General features: G+C 45.3%; 1 protein-coding gene across 1 annotated transcript; it reads left to right on the forward strand.

The window, feature by feature from the left end:
* Window positions 1-319: 319 nt before the first annotated feature.
* NEXMIF (neurite extension and migration factor) lies at window positions 320-10,901 on the forward strand. Its single transcript, XM_054995940.1, has 2 exons — window positions 320-434; window positions 6,604-10,901. The coding sequence occupies exons 1-2, from the start codon at window positions 359-361 to the stop codon at window positions 10,899-10,901; spliced, it is 4,374 nt and encodes a 1,457-aa protein (XP_054851915.1). The 5' UTR covers window positions 320-358.
* Window positions 10,902-16,593: the final 5,692 nt, after the last annotated feature.

Consider the following 16,593-nt stretch of genomic DNA (forward strand, 5'->3'; position numbering starts at 1 on the left):
TGGTCTTAGTTACCATTTGATGCTTGTCTTGCCAGATTCTTTGTCAGTGTCTCTTTCCCATTTGGTCCATCACATGTAACCTAAAATCACCCTGAATGCGAAAGCTGATCACTGTTTTGTACAATGCCAAGCGCATTTGTGAGGCTATATTATTGTTGAACAGTGGCAGCAACAGATCAAGATGGGAGCTTATTTTGCTGTTACATTTCTGCCTTTCTAGCCAAGGTTACTAAACGTGTGATGATTTCTGTCATTCCCAGGGATGTGAGCTGATTTCTAATGTATCCAATGGCATTTTTTTGCAAACAGGCGCACCAGCAGCAACAGAGCATGGAGTGAATAACTAGAGGTTAAATTGATGGATGACCAACAAGATAAGAATTGTGCCTCAGAAGACCAAGAAACGATCCTGATTAATGGGGTGAAAGAGGATGGTAAGCAACTTTAATTGCCACACAGCACCCATGTCCAGTACCTTCTGCAAGCCAGTTGGTTTGCCTGGCCCTTAATCTTCACACGGCTTTGCAGATGCCAGTTCAAAAGGAAGCAATAGAATTCACGCTTGTAGAAGTCAGTAGATTTGCATCATTACAGCACTTCAAGGCATTCGGCGCTCTTCATATGCACTGGCTTGTTGTAATCCTTCCAAGGCTGGTATTATGCATCTATTGCAAAGGAGAGGCTGTGGGCCAATGAGGAAGTGGCTTGCTTTGGACTCTGTAGTGTGGTGGACTTCCAATCCCAGCTACATACCACAGCGCTAAACTAGACAACCCCGGCGCCAAGGTTTCTGGTGCTGGAGCGCGCGCGCAGCCCCGGACTGCATGATGACGTCATTGCGCAGTGCCACCGGCAGGTGGCTGAGGCGGAGCGAGGAGGCTGCCCGCCCACCACCCTAGCTTCCTGTCGTTCCTGGCCTGTGTCTGCTGTGCCCGCCTGGGGGTGGGCGGCAGCGGCGGTGGCAGTGCGGGGCTGGCTGGCGGTGGCGCAGGACGCACGCCTCCGCCCCAGGGCCCCCTCCGGTGCCCCCTCCGGCCCTGCAGCCCCCACCTCATGGCCTCAACGGTGGCACCGGCCCTGAAACCAGATATGCGAGTTTTTAAAGAGTTGGGTCCAGGTTCCCCAGACCTGGCTCAGGTTCTCTGCAGCCACGCAGCAGCTTTGGGGAACGGCTCTTAAAAAATAAAGGAGAGCCCAAATGCCCTCAGAACGCCACCACAGGGGGAGGGAAAGCTCCAGCTCCTGATTTTCTTTTCTCCCAGCAAAGTAATGGGAATGGAGGGAGTAGATTGGAGGAAAGAATACAGAGGGGAAAGAGACCTCAGGGGACTCAGTCCTGGATAGCATATCCCATGTCTTTTTTGGCCCTTAGGCCAACATACAACACCAGCCCTCTCGAAGGCATAGATGTGTGAATTTCTGGTTTCTACTGTACAATTGAACTTTGGTTATTGCCAAGATTTGAGTGTCAGTGAGAAAGGCAGGATACAAATGAAGTAAGTAAATAAATGTGCATAGTAGCTGGGGATAAATCTGCATTTTATGAAGAGTGCTGGACATATATCACTCTTCCTCTGGATGTTTTGCCCAGACATGCTCATAGGAACCATTGGGATTCCCTTTTGTTGGCATTTAATTTTATTTTGTTTAGGCCACTGATCAGTCATTAGATTGGCTGTCAGGTAAATGTCAGCCACAGCACAGCCCGGCTCTTCTCTCGCAGTCCCAAATAAGCAGACTTGTCTGAAAGCCTAGAATTACCATCTTGCACTTTGGAGCAAGGCAGCAGGGGCCGGGAGAGCAGAAAGCGTGTGGGCCCTGAAACCTGTTGGCTGCCATTTTCCAGAAGGCTGCCTTACCCTTGTGCTTCAGCTTAGGACGGTGGTACTCACTCCACGGGGAGCCATACTGGCAGTTCCCACAACCACAAGAGCCACAGGACAGGGGGGTATGCCCTGCAAACCACCATACTCACAAACAAACAACAGTGTATATAACTGCATTCACAGGGTGCGATCTTATCCAGCATGTTATTTAACCATTACATAAACCCTTTAGAGGAATTACTTCTAGCTCTGAATGACTCCCAGCTGTGTATCTCACTATCCAAATCCCCTGGTGATGCAGTAGAGAGCTTAAGTCAGTGCCTGAGTGCTGTGGTCAAATGGCTGAATGCAAACAAACTGAAACTGAATCCAGATGAGATGGAAGTGATGCTTGTTGGGAAAGCAGTTCTCTTGTAGAGCACTGTGCTCTCCACTTTCAGTTTAGGGGATCCCTGCCTGCCAGCTGATAGTTTAAAGGGACCTGCCACTTGCAAGCAGCAGGAAAAGTTTATATGGCCATTTCCCTGGGAAAATGGCCATTTAAACTGCCCCTTTAAATACGCCCCAACGAAGCAGTAGACCAGTTTGTGGAAGTTCATGGAAATGAGCTTCCACGAACCACTGGTTCACGAACCATGAACTGGCCTGGTTCGTGCGTTTTTTTGGGTCATAATTCGATTCATACCCATCTCCAATGCCTACTACTCACATTCTGCAGTCACTCCACTGGCTACCCCTCCATTACCAGGCTCAGTTCAAGGTATTGGCTATCACATACAAAGCTCTTCATGGCCTTGGTCCTTCATATCCACAGGACCACCTCTCAGCATGCTCCGCCACATCAGCTTTGCTCATCTGAACAGGAACTTCTGCAGGTGGCACCCTGCAAATGGGCAAAATCAACAACTGTCTGTACAGGCACATTCTCTGTTGTGGACCTCACCTTATGGAATGGTCTGCCTGATAGTTAGGAAGACTCCCAATCTCCTGGCTTTCTGCAAACTATGCAAAATTGCATTATTCAAGAAAGCTTTTTTACACAGGTAGGGGCACTGCACTGTAAGGAAATGATTCAGAAAGCTGTTTTGATAAAGTGATAGGGACTGTAGACGATACTGCGGTATGCTGCCTTTTGCTGTACATATGGTCCTACCAGGTAATTTTTGCATTGTTTAACATGTCATGTTTAATTGCTTATACATTGTTATAGTTCTGTATCAATTTTCTGCTTGTTTCCAAATGTTCTGCTGTCTGAACTCTATTGCATTGTTTATTGGATGTCCCAGCTGTAAATCATATTGACTTACACTATATAATTCACCTTGACTCTCAGTGAGAAAGGCAGGCTATCAATAATATAATATAATATAATATAATATAATATAATATAATATAATATAATATAATATAATATAATATAATATAATATAATATAATATAATATAATATAATATAATATAATATAATATAATATAATATAATATAATATAATATACCGCTGGCATGTAGGGTTGTCTCTCCCGCTACTGTTGACCCTTCAGCCCTTGTGTAGCTGGAGTGAGGGGAAGGGCTTGCCCATAAGGAAGGGGCTGTGTCTCACTGGCAGGGCATCTGTGTGGCATGCTGAAAGTCCCCGGTTCAGTCGCCAGCATCTCCCGCTAAAAGGATCAGGTTGGAGGTGGTGTGCAAGACCTCTGCCTGAGCCCCTGGAGAGCCACTGCCAGTCAGGGCAGACAGTACTGACCTTGATGGACCAAAGGTTTAGTTCAGTAGAAGGCAGCTTCATGTGTCTAGTAGGAATTATGAAACAAAACAGTATGCAAGCTTTTGAGTTCTCCAGGAACTCTTTGTTAGGCTGAATTTTTAAAAAACTAAACAAAACTGCTTCCCTATGTTTAAAGTTCCCTGCAAGTTTTACTCTATTTCTGCTATAGAACAGGTGATTAGAACCTTTCTCTGTGCTATATTTTCTGACTGCCAGGAGTTTTGTTTTATGGATTAGTATTCAACAGTGCCATGCCCCTTTCTGCCACCTCCTTCTGACCCATATTTTTGCCCAGCCTCGTGCATAGACCACCTGCAGCTCCACAGCCTTGCCATAATCATCCTGGGCAAGTTGTATTATGTTTTTAAAATGTTTTGCCTTGGGTTCACAGTAATTATGAAAACAGTATCAGGTGGGTAGCTGTGTTAGTCTATACAGGCAGAACAAAATTTGGGTCTAGTACCACAGATCCCATTGCAAATTTACAGTGGCTGATGGAACAGACTAGCAGGGAATTCCAGAAGAAAACCAGCCTCTGTTTTATAGACTACAGCAAAGCTTTGGACTGTGTGGATCATGAAAAGATATGGATGGTGTTAAAAGAAATGGGTGTACCACAACATCTGATTGTGTGGATGAGCAACCTGTACTCTGGACGGGAGGCTACTGTTAGGACAGAATATGGGGAAACAGAATGGTTTCCAATTGGCTACATTGTGAGACAAGAATGCATATCATCTCCCCATCTGTTCAACCTCTGTGCAGAGCATATCATAAGGAAAGATGGATTAGATTTAGAAGAAGGTGGAGTGGAAATTGGTGAAAGGAATATTAGCAATTTGACAACACATTACTGACAGAAAACAGTGAAAACTTGAAATGACTGCTGATGAAGGTTAAAGGAGAAAGTGCCAAAGCAGGATTACTGCTGAACATCAAGAAGACAAAAATAATGACTACTGAGAAATTACACAGTTTTAAAACAGACAATGAGGAAACTGAAATTGTTCAAGATTTTCTGCTCCTTGTCTCAGTCATCAGTCAAAAGGGAGACTGCAGCCAAAAAATCAGAAGGAGATTGAGACTTGGAAGAGCAGCCGTAAGGGAACTAGAAAAAACCCTTAAAGGTAAGGATGTCTCTCTGGGTATCAAGATAATCCAAACTGTGGTATTCCCCATTACTATGCATAGATGTGTGAAAGCTGAACAATGAAGAAAGCTGACAGGAAGAAAATTGATTCATTTGACACGTGGTGCTGGAGGAGAGTTTTGCGGATACCATGGACAGCCCGAAAGACAAATAAGTGGGTTCTAGATCACATCAGGACTGACAAAACTGAGGCTATTGTACTTTTGTCACATCATGACAAGACAAGACTCAAGTGGAAAAGACAATCACACAAGGAAAAGTTGAAGGCAGTAGAAAAAGAGGAAGACCCAAAGCAAGATGGCTAGACTCAATAGAAGAAGCCATATCCTCCAGTTTGCAAGATTTCAGCAAGTCTGTTAATGACAGGATGTTTTGGAGGTCTTTCATTCATAGAGTCACTATAAGTTGTAGGTTACTTGACAGCACATAACACACACAGCACCTTAAAGACCAATACATTTTTCTAGGGTATAAGCTTTTGAGAGTAAGAGCTTCCTTTGTCATATATCCAGGGCTCATTTTGAGGGGGAACATGCAGGGACGCAGTTCCGGTAGTTCCCCAAAGAGGTCACATGTCAGGTGGCCCCACCCACCTGACTCTCAGCCATTTGGGGCCTGTTTCAGCCTGGATTGGGGCCAAAACGGCCCAGATTGGGCCTCTGACGGGTGGTGGATCACTCTCCCGCTCATCAGCAGCCCGATCCTGACCATTTTGGGTGCCTTTTCAACCATTTTCAGACCCTTTTTGCCATTTTGGGCCCAATTCCGGTCCTGAATGGCCAGGATTGGATCCCAAGCAGCCAGAATAGGTGATGTCAGGGGGCGTGGCATATGCTAATGAGTTATGCTAATAAGTTATGCTAATGAGTTCCTCCAGCTCTTTTTCTATGAAATGACCCCTGCATATATCTGACAAAGTGACCTTGGACTCACAAGAGTTTCTACTCTGGAAATGTTGTTGGTCTTTAATGTGTTTCTGGTCTCAAATTTAGTAATGATGAAATTATTCCAGTTTCTAAAGAAATTGCCCACTTTCCTGGAACTTAGGGCAGGTACCACATTGGGGAATGGTGCTCAGAAAAGCCATGGTCGGCATGTCAAAGAGCCACATGTGGCTGCTGAGCCACTGAGCGAGTGTCACTGCCTTAAAATACGATGCGCTTGTGGGATCCTACCAATCATCTGACTCTTAATCAGCCAATCTGTTAGTTACATAGGAAGATACATTATATATTATGGTAGGATTTAAATGAAAAATTTTCCAAGCATCAGTGTTGTTTCATGAAAAGAATAGAAAAAAATTCAGAGAGTAAATTTGTCTCATGCCCCAGACTAAAAAGGTGAATTATAAATGTGTTTTGTTATATTGCCTATATTTAAAAGTTTAGCTGCCTTGGCAGTGAAATTTTTCTGCACTGTATGGTTACCCAGCATTGATGGGGAAGGTTTTATTAATATGGTTAATGAGGTGGTGTACTTGGAAATTAAATTTTAAGCTAATACCAGGATTGTTTTTATTAAAACTTTAGCTCAGTTTGAGGTCAGTTTGACATAAGAATATTAATTTAAAACGTCTTTTTAAAACTATAAAATAGGAACTAGCAATGCTGTTTTTCATGTGTGTGTAGCCTGAATTTGCAAGCATTTTTATTTTTCAGGGTTTTTTAACCACACAAATTAAATGCATAAATACTGTGATTAGGGTTGCCGGCTGGCAGTAGAATTTTATTGGGGGGGGGGGGGTTATTTACCTCCATGGTCTGAAAACCATTTCCATGTGCTGTTTTTGTCAGTGGGATGTTTCAGATTCAAATTCCCATGTTTTGAGTGTCATGCTTTCTCTTTCTCCCCCCTCCTTCCAGAATCACGTGGCCTGGATGGCGAAGAGAAAGCTGCAGATGCTGCCATTCCATTCCCAGCACTGACCACAGCAGCTCCAAAAGAAAGCCACGTGTGCCACCGAGTCCAGCCAGGCCTGACTTCCAAGAAGCCCTGTTGGCTGAGCCCTCCTTCGCCCCTGAGACTGGTCGATGTGCCTGACCACATTTCTGATGACTCCTCCTCTGTGCATGCCATTTCCCTGACCTCTTGCGCTACGAAGGGCTTGAGCTCCTGGTCTCTGCCAGGAGATTGTGAAAAGGCTCTGCTCACCATCATGGAGCCTGGAAGCATGTCAGCACTCACCGGGGACTGTTTGATGCAGCCAAGCCGGACCTGTCTGGGCTGTTTCATTGAATCAAAAGACGGCATTGATGCAGAGCCAGGAATAAGCCTGAAAGTGGGTGATATAAATAGGGATTATGACACCTGTTCCGTCTCTGATATAGGGATTCATTGCATGAGCACAGGAGAAAGCATGAGATACGGGGATCAACTGCTTTCAGACCAGCTTCTAAGCTTCCCTCTGCATAAATCGAGGGCAGCAGACAAAAGAGACATGGAGAAATCTGACAGTGATTCCGAAGACCCCGCGCAGAAGAATTATTACGAGGGGTTACTGTTAGACAAGTGCAATGGAGAGGAGCCCCTGCTAACAAATCCCAACCAGGAGTGGGGCTACTTTGAATCTTTCATTAGTGAAAGCAAAATTGAGCTGCTCGACCTTTGCTCTAAAAATGAGCTTTCTGTAAATCTGTTTTCCGAAGAAGATGTGGATAATTACATGTTTGATGATGATGACTCAACCTTGGGAAGTGACGTCTGCTCCTTAAAGATTCGCTACGAATCCTTCCAGGACAGTGTAAGGGAGAAGACTGGCACGCTGCAAGAGGACGCCCAGTTCAACTTCTTTCCGAGCGTCTTCAGTGGATGCCCGAAAAGGGAGAGCCGACCAGCCTTGAAGAGAGGGCCTAGAGGGGCCACCGAGCCTTCCCAATTCAAATCTGAAGAGAACATCATTTGGGGGGAGGAGGAAGTAGACAAAGAGGAGGAGGAGGAGGAGGAGGAGGAGGAGGCGGGTGAGAAAGTTGCCTTAAACAAATCTTGCACCAGTACTGAAGTGGTGCAGTACATAGGTCCCAAAAGAAACCACTTCTTGGAACTGGTGAACTCCGCAGAGGACTCTGGGGAATTTAGCGATGACAGCACCGGCACCGAATCGTCCTTCGACGTGCTTCACGATCTGAAGGGCTGTAGCAAGTACCTGCCCAGAGACCACTCCAGCTCCTTCATTCAGCAGAACTACGGCCTGCGTGCGAAAAGGAAAGTGAGGTACAGCGATGATTACCTGTATGATGTCGATTCCATTGAGAGTGAGAAGATTGTGGATAAGAAGGAATGGATCCCCGATGGCCCCAAGGAGGAAGATGATGATGAGTGGTGCCCGAAGAAGAGGCGAAAAGTTTCTCGTAAGGAGCCTCCGGTGATCATCAAGTATATCATCATCAACCGGTTCAAAGGGGAAAAGCACATGCTGGTGAAGCTGAGTAAAGTGGATGCCAGCGAGACCACGGTTACTCTAAGCGAGGAACTGCTGAGCAAGTATGCAAAGCTGGCTCCCTTGAAGAGCTTTTGGCAGGAGAAATGGCAGAGCCGGCTCAGTTTTCTCAGATCGGCCCTCTATCACAAGCAGAGCTTCTATCTCAATGGCTCCGAGATCTCCTTCCTGCCTCACCCGCGAAAGCGAAAGTGCAAGCCAGCAAACCGGCACAGGATCCAGAGAATTAAAGCCATTGAGCAGCCAGTGAGCAAGGCGGGTTGTTGCTCCTCCAATCCAAAGCAGCTTTGCAGCAGGATTGAAGACGACAATCCAGGCCTGAAAGAGATGCGGGCTTTGGCCATCACGACCCCTGGCTGTGCAAATGGATTGCATTTGAATGACATCACCAGCCTGGCATCCCCCAAGTGCAAACTACAGGGCAGGGAATTCAAAGGACCAGAGAGGAAAGTGCTGCGCAGAATCAAATTCAAAAGCGAAGCCCGGCTGAAATGCAAACGCATCAAAGCAGCTGCCAGTCTGGCAGAGGCCTCCCCAGCCCTGGGGAATCAGGAGGCTGCAACCAGTTTAACGGATGGGAGTGTTCCTTGCGCCGCAGACGGCCCTCGCCTTTCTGAGTGCCAGGAGGATAAGGTTGCTAAAAATTCTCCTTTCCTACCCACCACCTGCTCTTCAGACAAGCCTGCTCCATCTGCTAATATCACTGCCAATGTGCCCCTTATCCCTGGAGGGTATCTGCAAACATTGTTAGATGCTTCTGATTTGTCAAGCAATGCTGGTATCGCCTATTTCAGCCCCCAGCCCCCAGAGCAGCAGCAGGATCCACTCCCTGGCAACGTTCAGGCAGAGAAATCATTCTGTGCTCTACAGCCTGCCCAGAGTTGCGTTCTGTCCCCGCCTTCCGAGTCGGAGCTACAGCAGTCACCCAGTCACTTGGAGATGGAGCAGAGTAGCTTCGGTACCTTGTGGCCAGCTGGCAAAGGAGCGGGCAACGGGCAGAAGTTTGTAAGTGACGTGCAGGAGGCTCCTGCCCTGTCAACGGCAGAGTTTGGTGGCTGTCAGGGTGCCGACAGCCTCCCACCCACTGGATACAGTCAAGTCAGTCTGAGTAGCAGCAAATTACTATACCAAAAAAAGTACGTGCCAGAGAGCCAGGAGTCACCGCCTGACGATTCTTATCAGTCGTGCCATTTTAACAACAAAGAGGGGCATTTTCACTTCCAACGCGGCGCACTCAGTACAGACGATGGGAGGCTTGTTAGTTTTGATTCTGTGGGCTCCTTGTCAGTCAGTTCTAGCAATTATAGTTCTCTGAGTTTAAAGTCTTGTGAAAAGGAGGGGGAAGACGATATTGCTGATGATTTCTTGGCCCACTGCAGTCCCAAACTAGTGATTCAGCAAAGTATAGATGAAATAACCCCTCTGAAAGAGTCTACAGACCTTTTAGATATCTCAAACTTCACCCCTGATAAGTTCCGCCAGTCATCACTTTCTGAAATGTCTCCGCCAGACACCCCTAATCTTTCCCCACAGATAACTGGGTCCGAATCAAAACCATTGGGAAATATGAAATGTTTCCCAGATAGCTCTCAAGCCGTGCTCAGCAGTCCTGAGAAGGTCAAGTGGAACTGTGGCGTTCTCCAGACCCAGGATCAGGCAGATAATGGATTCACTTTAAATAATCACCAGTTTCAGTTCCATATGTTCAACGATGAGGATTCTGTCAGCCTCCTTGAAAAAAGCCCATGCTTGTCAACATTTAACGAGCCATCTGGCCAAATTAGCACCAATAGCAAAGTGTCAAAATCGAAGCGGAAAAGTTCATCTAGTAAAAATATGGGTACAAACCAAAGCCCTTCCCAGAAAAACACTCGGAAAAAATCACCTAAAGCCAACAAAGGAACTGAGAAGCCACAAGGCAAAAATCCTCGGCAGTCTCCCAAATCTACAAGGAAAGGGAAAAATGCAGCTGGCGAAAAGGCTGCTGGGAGCAGGACAGCAGCTCCACCAAATAACGCTGCTTCGGCAACAAAAGCTTTGGGGGAGTCCCTTCGGCACTGTAGCCCAACCTTGATAAAGACAGGGAAGCGCAATGGGCTACCTGGGGAATGGGCTCTAGGGAAAGACAGCAGCGGAGGCTGGTCCGAGACTAGCCTGGGAAATGCAAACAGCCTTCTGGATGATGATCAAAGGGAATTTGAGGAGCCGTCCAATATTTTATCAAACATTGCATCTGGGATGGCAGATGTTCAGAGGTTTATGATGGCCTCCATTGAACCCTTGTGGGGGCCTGTTGGCCATAACAATGTCTCAGATTTATTCCGGTCACCTGAATCAAACAGCCTAAAATTAAAAACTCTTAAGATTTTGGCTGGAACATCGCAAGAGTCCAAGAAAAAGGTGAACAGCAATTCTCCCGGAACGGGAAAGGGTCACAAATCGGGTAACAAGGGCTTGAGCAAAACTGGCGGCCGAGCTGTGTCCTCTGACACTGGTCACCCTCATTGTCTTGGGTACAGCACAGACATTCCCTCTCCCTTTTTTGATAAAAGCTACAGTCACCTGAGCACTTTAGCCAAAAACGAGCCTACCCATAAAAAGCTGTACCGACATAAATCAACTTCTAAGTCACTGAGGGATGAGAACTGTAAAGTAAAGCGAACAGACCGGGATCAGGCCCATAAGGACCCGTCTGGGACAGCTTCATTTGAGAAACTGAGGTAATGCTGCACCACGCTGGCTGGAATGCACCCTTAATTTTCCTACTACCTGCTAAGCCCACTCTTCCTCATTTTCTCCTTCCTGTGAAAGAAAAAGTTGCATGAGAGAGACACTTCCCTTTTACAGCTCCTTTTTTGGTTGTTGATGTTCTTGTTTTGTTTTCAAAATGCATGAGAATACTTATTACTTGCAAGCTACCTAAAAGAATGACCAGGTTTTTTTTCTGGCTTGGCTGGGGTTAAAAACAAACTAACAAGTCTCCTCTTTCCTTGCTCTCTGGCTTCTTTGGTTTTTAATTCCTTTATTTTTTTAAGGGTTGAATCATGTGCTCTTTTTTAATGGTTTCAAAAAGGAGAGACTTTTTTTGAACATTTTGTAAAAAATAGAACACAAAAAGAGGTTATGCATCCAAAAAAAAAAAAAAAGCCAAGATACCCAAATTAAAGGGTCTTTATTTGCAAAATGAAAACTCATTGGTGGTGGAGATCCGTGTGGCAGTTTTGCGTGCTTTATAGCCCCCTCTGCTGTTTATATCCTAACCCTGCACCACAAAGCTTCATCACCTCTATCCCAGTTAGAGCATACCTGACTCCACCCAAGCTAACTAAGATGGCATAAAATGTTTGATTTTTCTGCAGGGAAACAGACTACATTCTTCTTAAAGCAGAAACAACAGTTTTGGTTTTACCTGTGTTTGAAGAAGAGACACCTTTTTCTAGAAAGACATTTGATGCGTGTTTGGTTTTTTCCTTTTCTTTTTTCTTCCTTGCTCAAAAAAGAAAAACAACCGATGATAATGCCTTGTAATATGTTCGAAGTGTTAAGTGCTGAAATCAAAAGTTTGAAATTGTGGGACTTTTCTTATTTGAAAGCAAATCTAACCTGATATTCCCTGTGCTTCAAAAGTTATACTGTTGTACAGCGGCTTATGCACTTATTACCCACAACCACTAAAAAATTGTGCCAAACTCTGAAGAAGTGTTGTGCTGTACATATTTTTACATCTGTATCACAAATAGGTTGTGAGTGTTTCCTGGCGCTATTTTGCCTTTTGATTTACTGTAAACATTCCAGAGATACTATTAACCATCCCCTTGGAAAGCAACCATTATGGAAAATGCTGTTAATCATGTACTTACTACGATGTACCAAAAGTTCTATGGACAAGACTAAATGTGTGCCAAATTTACTTACCTCATTTCATGGATTTTGCCCTGTGGTTTTGTGGGAGGGGTGGGTGGGTGATACTTTAAAATGGAAAGTGGGGAACTGTAATACTCTCTAGATAGGGAAAGAACGCCTTGAGAGGAGACATTGTAGGAAAGAACTGATTTGTTGGCAGATTTAAGGTGACAAAATCAAGGTAAGTTTACCGGAAACTCCTGCACCTTTGCATTTTGTGAGTGAAAAGCAGCATATTTTTCTGCCTCCCTTTTTATTTAAAGCAAAACATGTAGCTGGAGATAATTTCAAGAGCAAAGTTATATTGTTGACATTTTAGTGTCTCGTTTTTTATATTTTATAATACAACCTGGTATAAGTTCTAAAAGCAGTTAGAAAATCAGAATGAATTCCATGTGTTTCAGTGGTCTTTTCATTTTGAACAGTTTCTGTAGTTTATTACCCTGGCTCTCATAGCAAAGCTTCAGTGTTTTCTTTTAACTTTTGCAATGACAACATTGTTTGAAGGTTTGTGAAAACAAACAAAAATTTAATCAATTATAACTTTGTATGTTAACTCCCTACATTGCACAAAAGGAAGTGGAATTCTTGATGATCTCAGCAACTTGGGGCCAGGTGTGTATATGTGTGTTTGTGTGTGTATGTGTGTGTGTGAGAGAGAAGTGTGGACTTCCAAAATATAAGATCATTTCCAAAAAGCCTTATTTCTAACACTGCCCCAACCTCCCTGCAAGAGGACAAAATCTTACCTGGGTTTTTCTTGTGCACCTGTGCATTTTGCTGCTGATTTACTATGAAAACTCGATATGCAAAGAGATGTATCAGATGGGGAACTTCCTAGAAGTCCCTTCCTGCTGCCATAGGAGAAGTTGATAAGAATGGGGAAAGGGGACGTTAGGGGCCATTAAACTGTGGCGTTGCTTCCTCATCATAGTGAATTATCAGAAAAGACTCCAGCTGACCACATGTGATTCCTGTTGTCATTGCTTTTAGTGGGATGTAGCTATGACTGACTTTCACTGGAGTGTTTATAAATGCATTTTTACCGTATTACTCCATCAAGCAGATAGGTAGTGGCCGTTTCCACACTACTTACCTTCATTCGGAACACCACAGAACATCGCAAAAAAACCATGGAAGATAACGTCTTCTTGCACGAGTTTTGTGCGACATTGCGCAAAACTCGCATGAGAAGACGCTATCTTCCATGTTTTTTTCACGACGTTCCACGGTGTTCTGGATGAAGGTAAGTAGTGTGGAAATGGCCAGTTTCTCCATTCAACTAGTAACAGAGCAGAAAACGGATGTTTAAAAATATATTAAATAAGGGAAACACAACAGGAAGCTACGAGGAATGGTTGGTTTGGCCTTACGGGCACTTCACTTTTCTGAATTGTGTGGTCTTCAGAGTTGTTTGACTCTTTTGCCTTTGTCCAAACCCTTTCTTTCTTGCTGTCAATGAAACATTGCTAGGATTTGAATGGTCAGGCTGCTCTGAAAACAATATACCAGTGGATTTGCAACCTGAAGGAGGGGACAGCAAGGACACCAAGTTACTTTAAGTACTAGCTGGGGATTTGGCTCCAGAAGCTAATGGGACTCACTCCCAGGGGCCATTTTATCAGATGCAAGAGAGAACCCAACTGTCCAAAATCCCTCTAGGAGGAACTCTGGCACACAGACCACTTTTGAGTGGGCTCCATCCCGTGGAGGGCCACGGGGCTCCCTAGAGGCCAGGCCATGATGACAGCTGCTTTACTTACCAGGTGGTCTCCTTGTCTCACTCCTTTCTGGGAAAATCTTGTAAGTGATGCATTTGTGCTGCACTGGCTTGCCAGCCTTCCAGCCTAGGATGCCAGGGCAGGATCCCACTGGCATTCATGCTGAGTAGGAAACTTCCTAGTGTGGCAGCCTCTCCTCTGCCTCATGCTGTGTTAAAATTCCTCTCTGTGTTTTCCAGTTTCCCTGTGTGGTTTGCTCTTTCCAACAGCATCTCCTCCTCCTCCTCTGCCCACTGCCTGGCCCTGGAGGACCGTTGCAGCTTGGTGTCTTCTGAGCTGATGCTCTTTTTAAAGGACAGAGCTGAATTTATGCACAAGCTAAGTAAGCTGCAGTATAGGGCCTCAGCTTACAAGAGACCTCTAAATACCAAAAACGATGGAAAATTACTGAATTGCCATTTGGGGGGATAATGCAGTTGGGCCATTTGACGTAGGTTAGGGCCTTGGCACAACTGGATCCAGCTTCTCCTTCTGATATCAGCGTAGTTGACAAAAGACCACAGCTCTGGGCCCAGCCTTTCTCCATCTCACAGTGTTCCAGCATGGGTGGAGTCTAGCAGCCTGAGAGAAAGCCAGCCAAGGGTTGATTCCTTTAAACCAAGCGACTCGTTGCTTGGAAGCTTCAACTTGCTGCAGGAACAGGGCAAGACTGAGATTTGGCACGTACTTGAAAACACATGACTGAGCCAGATCGTGGTGAGTCCCAGTTTTACAATGTGTCTGCAGTATGTTGCAGCATGTGGATACCCAATCCACTTCCAACAAACACGCTCCAACTCAATTCTGGTGCAGCTTCACCAAGTCTCTCACCATGGCCTGGCTCCCATCATGGGAGCAGGGTGTGGGATGAGGCCAGTTGCCTACTGGAGTTAGCCACCGTGTGGAGGCCACTTTGAATCCCTGCGTGGGGCAGCTGTAATACGGGATAGGTGTCAAATGCAAGCTGTGGGCTAATTGTAGACGCCATGTTACAGGCCACGTCCTGCTTATGAGCAGAGGACTATTGTGAATAGATGAAGATGACATGAATTCCCCTCCCTGCCATGAATCATTGGCTGACACAGCTGGGATTTCTCTGCTTCCATTTTGGCATCCGGAGTGGAGAGGGACGAAAAGCATCTTCCCTTGCTGCTAATTACAGATGCCTCATTTGCTGCTCCTGTAGAGGCAGGGACCAGGTGCCTCCATTTCTGTTAGCCCATCCCACGGTCCATACATTCACCAGAACCATGCGAGCCCTAAATAAGGTATGTTGTACCAAAACCTGCAGCAATATTTACTGTGTTTCTTAAATGTGCAATAGGGCATGTATACAAGTATATACCGACACTATTTTATTACATCTTGGAAAACCTGTATTAAATATAGTCCCCACCAACCCACCCCCTTCAGCCACCTCCTTCAGATATGCTGCTTTTCTTGCATCTGTGTTTTTCCTTTAGGGCTTCTTCAGATGACTCTGTTAAAACTAAAAGTCATTCAGAATGAAAGATGGGTTTCATCTACCCCAGCAATATTGCTTGTGCTGCAGGATGAGGAAAAAAACTTATCCAGCCCTCTAGAACCAAGCTTTTCATTTGCCCTCTTGTCGTGCACCTCTCTAACTGCTACCTCAATAAAACATTATCATAAGCACCTTTTCATGCGCCTGCATTTGCCAAAAACCTCGTTCCTGTCTTTGCCCTCTCTTGGCTTGATTGGATGCTTTGATTTGATTGTTTCTGGAGGTTCTAGACCATTCCAGCAGGATCCTCGTGCTTGTCCCAGGACCTGGGACTGGCCATCAATCTCCACCCTTTCCTGTAACCTTTTTTCCCTGGGTTCACCTTGAAGCTCTTAAGCCTTTAACTTTGCCCACGTCCTTCAGGCCACCCCCCTGCATGCCACACCCCATCCTCTCTGCTGCTTTTGGGCTTCCTCCCCCTTTCGTTTTTTTTGTGTATACGGCCCCATCGCTTTGTGTCGCTGGCTTTGGTGGCACCACATGTGAGTTCCCTTCCTCCACAGCTCTCAGCTGTGCCTGCATCTCCACTACATAACTTGTTTGACTCGTAGTTTTAAACCTTGTGGGATGTTTTGGATGAATCTGTGAATTGTGTAGTCTTATTTAATCATGATATAATACCAGCGAGGCTACGCAAGGATTATGGGGCTGACAAGATTTCTAATAATTCAGTATAACCACAGTGAAATACGGTAATAATCAGAGAAACAGAAGTGAACAAGAATGCAACTCAGGTTCTGTGTCTAAAGGAAACTGATTTGTCTAAAGTTCATCTGAGGCCGTTTTTTAGGGTTCCAGCCCAATCTGTCATTGGTCCAAAAGGGCATTGGCTAGAAACAGGCAATAGGTTTCAGAATAAGTGGAAGTAGGGGGAGGGTTGGGGCCATTCTTGCCTCTGACATCTCTTCTCTTGCATTGTCACCTAATATCAAGCAGGTTTTGAAAAATTTGGAAGCAATACAAGAACCTGTAAAATCTGTTTTCCTGAGGCAGCTGATGGATGAGACCATTCTTTCAGTTGTCTAAAAACAAAACCACTGTAACCTGCTCCCTGATGGTCGGATCAGGGCCATGTCCTGAGTACTTTTAGTACTTGGGTTCCAATAGCCACATACAGAATACCTAATGCATCTCCATGGTGATGTGCATACAGAAGTATGCCTTTTCCCTTCCAGATACTGAGGTGTCCAACCCTTGCCTAGCCACCACTTTTGAGTATTTTGAAGGG

Source organism: Eublepharis macularius, chromosome 13 (assembly GCF_028583425.1).
Source record: "Eublepharis macularius isolate TG4126 chromosome 13, MPM_Emac_v1.0, whole genome shotgun sequence".
In the NCBI taxonomy this organism is placed as follows: Eukaryota; Metazoa; Chordata; class Lepidosauria; order Squamata; family Eublepharidae; genus Eublepharis; species Eublepharis macularius.